General features: G+C 40.9%; 1 protein-coding gene across 1 annotated transcript; it reads left to right on the forward strand.

Moving 5' to 3' along the window:
* Positions 1-728: 728 nt before the first annotated feature.
* On the forward strand, positions 729-8,004 carry slc20a1a (solute carrier family 20 member 1a). The gene is made up of 11 exons (NM_001140224.1): positions 729-915; positions 1,872-2,576; positions 2,720-2,860; positions 3,109-3,194; positions 3,394-3,490; positions 5,518-5,637; positions 5,773-5,985; positions 6,181-6,661; positions 6,745-6,930; positions 7,112-7,196; positions 7,476-8,004. The coding sequence occupies exons 2-11, from the start codon at positions 2,225-2,227 to the stop codon at positions 7,629-7,631; spliced, it is 1,917 nt and encodes a 638-aa protein (NP_001133696.1). The 5' UTR covers positions 729-915; positions 1,872-2,224; the 3' UTR covers positions 7,632-8,004.
* Positions 8,005-8,957: the final 953 nt, after the last annotated feature.

Raw genomic sequence — 8,957 nt, forward strand, 5'->3', positions numbered from 1 at the left:
ATTTTCCTGTCCTGCTAAGCAGTCAAAATGTAAGGAGCACTTTTGGGTGTCAGGGAAAATGTATGGATTCAAAAGTACATTATTTTCTTTGGGAATGTAGTGAAGTAAAAGTAGAAGTTGTCAAAAATAGAAATAGTAAAGTAAAGTACAGATACCCATAAAAACGACTTAAGTAGTACTTTAAATTATTTTTACTGAAGTACTTTACACCACTATAGACACGTTCATTTTGATGAATTAACTCCAGGAGTATAGCCTAGCCTGTAAAATATAAGTGGCATTTTTTGGGTAGAAAGCAACATGCATTGAAATGGGTTGATTTTGCAGCACTAATCATAAACACATGCGCATACACTGGAAGATGGGCCATGATATTTACTTTCTGCATCCCATGATTTGTAGTGCTCATGAGAGCAACATCACTAAAAACGATATAGAACATGATTTTAAACTCTGATTTGATTATCAAACAATTAAGTAATAGACCTAATTTAGATGATACACTACGCCCTGAAGAAAATGGTCTAGTTATCTGAACAAGGTGTGCCTTTTGCTAAAGGAGCTGCAATTAATGTTTCCTGTAAACAGGCTATTAAGCTTTGCCTCTGGCGGCTACGGTCTTATGATTAGAACTGAACGTGCGTGCGCATGAGCCGTTAGGCTACTCTCCACCCATTGCCGAACAAATATAAGGCAACAAGCAATTTAACATATAACAACACTGGCAGCGCCACTTGATATAGACCTCTTCTCCGATGACTGTTTAGCCTACTAGTGGACAAGTGACAGGATACTGCGGATGCTTGCTTTCTAGACACACAGGCTACGCGCAGTCTTTTCAATGTCACCTACTTATTGCAACAGGAACAGTGGAGCACCAGCCTTCGGAGAGACACTTTTTTAACGACATTATTGGTGAGTTTAAAGCAACTTGTTCTTCTTATGGTTTTCAGAATTGGACAATTAAAAGGCTACTACTCTATGATGGTTTTATGTTCCACTTGTTTTAATTTCATAACTGGTTTTAGTATAACGCACATGTGAAGCAGCCTAACATGTCAGTTATTCATTGCAAGTTATGCAAGATACAGAACTTTCTGGTTGCCTTGTCGGCCTATTGCATAAGACCACTTTTACTGTGTTAGTCAATAATAACTTTATGTAGCATTCATGGATAAGGCCTCACTAAATCAAATAACACTGCTCTTGAAGTGCTTGAAATCTACTTTTGTGCTCATTTATAATATAAGTATGTTACTTTTATGTTAGTGTATATTCACTGACAACTTGTGAAGGCCTACAGAAAGCCTACTTTTATACTGTATTATTTCAGCGATTTAAATTAAATTTGAGCCATCATACATGATTTCAAAAGTACCATCTCTCAAATTACAGTACAAAACATAGACTCCTTAGGGTAATGATTCACACCATAGTTAAGCCACCAATTCTTGGATGTGCTCTTAGTTTACAAATGAAAGGCCACTGTAAAAGAAGGCCAGACAGTTCACTAATATTAAAGTCAATAGGTCAGCTTGACAGAGACTGTGCCAGTGAGCATGGTGGAGAGAATGGATTACTATCAAATGTAAAAAATTCAAAACAGTAGTTGTCTGCTTTTTTTTCCACACATACAATGGTCATTCATTTGACCCCACCCAAGTTGTATCCATATTGACTTTGATCTGTCAGCAGACATGCTGTAACATTGCTGATCCATAGTGACTGTTTTGGTCCTGTCTGTTAACTCCTGGTCTAATAGGTTTATGTCACTTCAAGTATGTAATTTGTGTTCAATGCTGAAATGAAACAATGCTTTATATCTTCTGATTCAGTGTGGTGGATTAATCTTTTTGGTTGTTGTTTTGCAGAACATCGTATATCATCAACCACCTGCTGAGTCTACCACACAATGGATGTCCTTTGCATATCATCGCAGTGTCTAAGAAAACTCTCAAACCAGCTTTGTATACTTAGATAACAATTATTGTTTTACCCTTCCCATTAGCCGCTTATTGAACAGAGCTCGGAAAGGAGTAAGAAAATAGCTATATTCTTTGATTTGAGGCAGGATACCTGAAACATTTATTTATTGAATCTCAAAGAAGCAATATACCTCATTATTTATTAATCATATAATCTCGGAAAGCATTGTTAAGTAATTTTGAAGCTATCCTAATATTTAGAATTTAGTTTTGAGATTCAAACACACAAGTTTTTTGCAATGGAGTCTACCACTATAGCATCTCTTGCAGCAGCCACCACTTTAGCTACCGCGGCCTATTCAAGCGATATGTCAGGCTACCTGTGGCTACTGATTCTGGGCTTTGTCATTGCCTTCATCCTGGCCTTCTCTGTGGGGGCCAATGATGTGGCCAACTCATTTGGCACGGCGGTGGGCTCTGGCGTGGTCACCTTACGGCAGGCCTGCATCCTGGCCACTATCTTTGAGACCGTGGGCTCCATGCTGCTGGGGGCCAAAGTCAGCGAGACCATCCGCAAGGGCATCATCGACGTGAACATGTACAATGGCTCCGAACACGTGCTGATGGCAGGCTCCATCAGTGCCATGTTTGGTGAGTGCTTATATGATGGTCACTGTCAGGAGTTTAGAAACTCCTTGCATGCTATGTTGATTTGAAAGGTCTCAATGGCATTTGTTGATATCCTTTTGAAAAGAGTAACAAATAAGGACTTTGTTCATCCTTGTGTTCTACAGGTTCTGCTGTGTGGCAACTGACCGCTTCATTTTTGAAGCTCCCTATATCTGGAACCCACTGTATTGTGGGTGCGACACTTGGTTTCTCCATGGTAGCCAAAGGTCATCACGGGGTCAAATGGATGGAGCTACTACGCATTGGTATTTAAATGACTGTGGAGATATTCTGCAATAGGGACTTGCTCAGAAATTATAATTGTGTGATGATAAGACTAATTAAAGGGTGACATGCATGCTTATGACAAGTCTTACAATGTGTTATATCTGTATCATAATGATAATAGATGTCTGTGTTAAGGAAAGTGTTGACGAATAGTGTTGGTCAGAGACTCGTTGAAATATGCATTGAAAGGATTCTCTTTTAAAATACCCCTCTTTTCTCTCTGTAGTGGCATCTTGGTTCCTCTCACCTCTGCTGTCAGGCATCATGTCAGCAATTCTCTTCTATTTTGTTCGTAAATTCATCCTGAATAAGGTAAGATGGATAAACCTGTAATTCACTATTGTTTATAGTGTTTCAACTTTCCCCCGGGGAGTGAATGTAGAAGGATGAAATTACTGTTTCAACACAACATGGGTAGTATCTGAGGAATATATGAAATAACAGTGATATTTAAGAAGAGATCATTAGCTATGTACTCCGAGCCAGAACTTACCCATCCTGTTTTCCTCAGGAGGACCCTGTTCCCAACGGCCTGAGAGCTCTCCCTGTCTTCTATGCTATCACCATGGCCATCAACCTGTTCTCCATCATGTTCACTGGAGCCCCCTGTGAGTACAATACACACTCTGTCACAATGCACACATACACATCACCTACTTCATCCTCCCAAAACGCTCTCTCACAGCACTAATGCAGGGACCATTGACACCCCTGGAGCACGCTTGATGCCTTATTAAAGTGTCACTGGAGGCACCAAGAAGTCTGCTTTGATGATGTCTGTAAATATTTCACTCCTATGTTTTGTCATTCAGCATATTTAACTACCTGAATCTTAGAAAAGCAAGCATGCTGCTGTCAGAACCTCTGCAATGACATTTCTTATACTGTGTTTTGGAAACAATTTTATTTTCAAGTTGAATGAACCACTGAGAGAAATATGGATATTAAATGGGACATTTCCACTCCTTTGTGTTTCACTTGCAGGGCTGAACTTTTCAAGAAGTCAACTGGCCTGGGCCCTTCACTGAAGGCTGCAGGCCGGTGTATGTCAAGGATTAATACACACCATAACCCCTGGACACAGCACACATACAGCACACATACAGCACACATACAGCACACATACAGCACACATACAGCACACATACAGCACACATACAGCACACATACAGCACACATAGACAACAATATATAGGCTATTTTGTATGGTATTGCTCATTTAGCAGGACTAACATTTTTACCACACTTGTTTTAATGCTTGCCCACATACTCTTTTCACACACACTTGCTCACTTTTTCTGTTTCTCAGACACTCACAGTATCACAACTGCTGATAATCTCACTCACTCCAACAGAGACACGTAATCAGAACCACACAATTGTATGTAGTATCATTGAGAGCAGGGCTCTCCTACCCTGTTCCTGGAGAGCTACCATCCTGTAGGTTTTCACTCCTACCTTAATCTAGCGCACCTTATAATTAGCTGGTTGATAAGCTGAATCAGGTTAGTTACAACTGGGGTTGGAGCTAAAACCTACAGGAGGGTAACTCTCCAGGAACAGGGTTGGAGAACTCTGATTGAGAAGATAAGAAGTGTTCTCTTGGGAGACTCTTGCTGTATCTATGGCAGTAGGAGATTCAATGTCACTACATTACAGCATTTGCCATCCTGTATATTTTTATTGTTCGTCTCTGCCTTTTGCTGTAAATGGTGTTTGGCTCCCTCTCTCTTACTTCTGTCAAGTACTTCTGTACTTCTGTCAAGTCTTCATTAAAATAGGCAGAGCTAGACATCTTCTTTTGCTTCATATACCACTATGAGACACTTTGAAAGAGCATCTCTTAATTACATTTACTAGTTAGCCATACATTAGTCTGTTACATTTCATTCACTTCCCGGATTAAACAGGTAAGTATTAGATGAAAATGGTGTAACTAACCATATAGTATAAACATATGTTAATAAGTAGAAAACAAAAAAGTAAAAATAATTACTAGTGATTGGTACATAGTAATGCACTGGCCTATTTTAAAGTGACCCTAAATCACATAATCACAATGCCACAGCGCCTGTCTGACTCCCATTATCTGTTGTGCAGAGCATGTCCTCTGTCTGATATGGCTAATCTCTGAGGACGTACACAAACAGCTTAGCTGGAAGTAAAACATTTCTCAAGAAATTCTACCACGTGTCTCCCATCTCATGTGATCATGAAGTAAGCAGGGGCATAGAAACTACCAAGAAAGGACAGCAAGAGGGGTCATTTGGTTTGTACCATCCTAGTGATTATCTAAAAGGACTTTGAAGGCACAAGCAATAGTACACTCAATAGTGTACTGGACATTGGCATAACTTAAATGAAAAGGTCACTTTCTACTTTATTCAAATTACTGAATCATGTACAATTTCTAATTTTAGTAAAGGCATCTAACCCAACTATGAATGTAAACTGAGATATGTTCGATGTTTTGTGCAGAATTTTGTTGCTATGACTGTGATAAAATACAGTGGGAAATGTTGACATTCCCATGGCAGGTGCTGTGTATGATGACCTTGGATTATGTGGAGGGTACATGCTTTAGTGAAAGCGTCCTCTGAGCATTCTGTTCTTTGTTCCCTTGTCCTGTACATAGTGCTGGGGTTCAACAAAATGCCATGGTGGGTAACACTGCTCATATCGCTAGGCTGCGCCCTCGTCACAGGCCTGGTCGTGTGGTTCTTCGTCTGTCCACGGCTCAAGAAGAAGATCAGGCGTAAGTGGCATTGCTGAACTTTTTCTTTAATTTGCAAAAAATAAATACTGGACTTCAAACTTGTGTTGATTTAAAGGGAATCGACTGATATGAAGATAATCCTGATTGCTCCCTTTCTGCCTGTTTGTCAACCAGGTAAAGTGGCCTCCAGTCCCTGTATGACTCCACTGATGGAGAAGACTCCTTCCAAACCTGCCCTACAGGAGCATCCCTCCACAATTCAACCTTGTGACTCTGTTCCCCAGACACCGCCAGCCTATGAGAAAAGGGCGGCCTTTAAGATTGGAGGTTCGGAGGAGGCTGATCTGGACAGCAACATGGACACCAAAGACTTAGACGCTAGCAGCGGTGAGATCCCCTTACTTTGTTGCAAGTGGCTAGTGACCATTTTAATTAGGGCACAATACATTATTTGTAAACGTATACATTTTATATAGCTAAAGTATTATAATATTATTACATTACTAAAGTAAGTATTATAGTATTTGTACACCCATCTGTATTGTTTGAACTGAATGTATTGTTGCTGGTTATCCCTCTTAGGTATTAATGGCATGGGCCCCATGACCATCACGGACCCACACAGTGGTCAGGCTCACACTGTACACAAGGACTCAGGGCTCTACAAAGACCTGCTGCACAAGCTTCACCTAGCCAAGGTGGGTGACTGCATTGGTGACGACGATGGACGGCCCATACGGCGGAACAACAGCTACACCTCCTACACCCTGGCCATCTATGGCATCCATGGGGACCCCAGATACAAGGAGGGAGAGCTAGCAGATCAGCGGAGGAGATCGCGGCTGGACAGCTACAACAGCTACTGCTCGGCAGTAGCAGATGGTGGCACAGTGGCTAAGGAGGAGGCAGGGGCTGTGGGGCTGACACTGGAGGCTGGCCAGGACATACTCCAAGAGGAGGATGAGCTGGAGGTGGACCGGCCAGAGGTCACACATCTCTTCCGGTTCCTCCAGATCCTCACTGCTTGTTTCGGCTCTTTCGCCCATGGAGGAAATGATGTCAGGTATGCGAGGATAGAGAATATAGAGAAATAATTACTGTCTGTGAATTATCATAGGCTGATTATAGGATGTTATTCTCTCTCAGTAATGCGATTGGTCCTCTGGTGGCCCTGTGGCTGGTGTTTGAGAGTGGCTCTGTGGTGTCCAATGCCCCCACACCCATCTGGCTGCTGTTGTATGGAGGAGTGGGCATCACTGCTGGGCTCTGGGTGTGGGGACGCAGAGTGATCCAGACCATGGGCAAGGACCTCACCCCAATCACCCCCTCCAGGTATGCCATGCACTCAAACTAAATATCTGTGTTTTACATAAGTCTGTGGGCCAATACAACAACATATCACATTGTTAAAACTCCCAATGTTTATTCAGTATGAATATCATTCATTGTACTCTTGTATCGTATTACACAGTATACTGTATAATCTCTTGTGAATCTTATTTGCTTCCTCCAGTGGATTTAGCATTGAACTGTCCTCAGCGCTCACAGTGGTAGTGGCCTCCAATATTGGTCTCCCTGTCAGCACAACTCACTGCAAGGTAATTCAACTTTAAATGTATAGATGAGTCTGTCCAATTTCTTAGCCTAACAACAAGAAACTGTTTATAGTGCTAAATCACTGTTATAAAATATTTTGGAAAATGTGTGTTTTATAACAACATAACGGAGGAGTCGCATGACACGTTAATAAGTAATCATTCATTCATTCATTCATTCATTCATTCATTCATTCATTCATTGACCAGTGTGAGCCGGTAGAAACCAGTGTGAACCTGTGCATGGTGTTGAGTAAAGTTGTTTCTATTATGCTCACTCAGGTGGGCTCTGTGGTTGCTGTTGGATGGCTGCGCTCCAGGAAGGCTGTTGACTGGCGTCTGTTCAGGAACATCTTCATCGCCTGGTTTGTAACCGTCCCCATCTCTGGGCTCATCAGTGCTGCCATCATGGCTCTCTTCACCTATGTTATCCTGTGAGGTTCAAATGGACCTGGGATGACCTTGCCTTCACTCCTGACGAGGGTCTACTACACTGCAGCCGGGGATACTGTTGTTTTCTCACTGACCATAGTTTAAAACTGTGTTGAAAAATGTGTGTTTCAGCATGTTTATGTTATCTGTACATATCAAGTCCTGACTCTGTTTCTTTGTTTCTTTATACACATGTGTTTATTGCACAGTATTCAGCATCATTGAAGTTGATTACTATGTAATGTTGATCATCTATCTATCATGTAATGAATTGTTTGAACAATTTTAAAATGTCTAGTTTACAGAAGAACTAGGAGGTGTCCCTCCCATGGTGTTTCTAATTACATTTTTGATTCAAAATAAAATGACATTACTAACCCATTTGTTGTTGGGGTTATAATGTCAGTACACTTACCAGCAAGAGAATACAATGCAGTAAAAACGTAGACAATTCAGTTTAAATAGTCAATTTATATTTAGTTTGAAGAAACAATAGATCAATACCCTCTGTTATGATTTGCGTAGGCACATACAATACAGAGACATTGTAATCCTCATAAAATGTAGATTATTCTAGTCTTTCATTCACTTAATCAAGTTTGCCATTCACTCTAGATTACAAACATTTATGCTATGTGCGGCACTTGGGTGATAAACATCTAGAGGATCAGAATGAAATAGTGGATACCACTGGACAGTATTTTAAATCTATATGTAAGCTAGTGTGTGTGTGTCCAGATAATTTGACCCTGGGTGAGACTGGGGTGATCTGCCGCACAGGTATGTAAGTATTTAGTGATGGAAAAGATCCAGGAGATGATACACACACTAGCCTGCATATAGATTTAAAATGCAATACATCATTTTGTTGACTATGAAATAGGCTGTGCAATAGAGATTAGACTATACACTACAACTATATTACTATATTGCAGTACGTACAATCACAAAGCGAGTTGAGCAACTGCAGGCAATTTCATGACCACTTTTTTAAAGAATGGCTCAGCAGCCCAATTATTAGCTATGCCTTTGCTGGGCAGTATTCACAAACCTATATGATCTCTTGCAATTATATAATTGCCACCAAAGCCCAGTCTGGCTAATAATACAGTCAGTGCTGGTTGAGGATGAACAGTCTGGGGTTTGGACCAGGGACACTGTGTTGAGTGAGTTCGTGGGGCGAGTGTAATACCGCATGTGCAATAAAATAAATCATTTCTTAGCAGACGCAGCACTAACATATGGGGAGGCTAAACCCACTTAACAGAGTTAAGATTCTATAAAACCAAATCATTGCAATAATAAAGTTGGCCAGAGCGGTGATGCTTCAAA

The sequence above is a fragment of the Salmo salar genome, chromosome ssa20 (assembly GCF_905237065.1).
Source record: "Salmo salar chromosome ssa20, Ssal_v3.1, whole genome shotgun sequence".
In the NCBI taxonomy this organism is placed as follows: domain Eukaryota; kingdom Metazoa; phylum Chordata; class Actinopteri; order Salmoniformes; family Salmonidae; genus Salmo; species Salmo salar.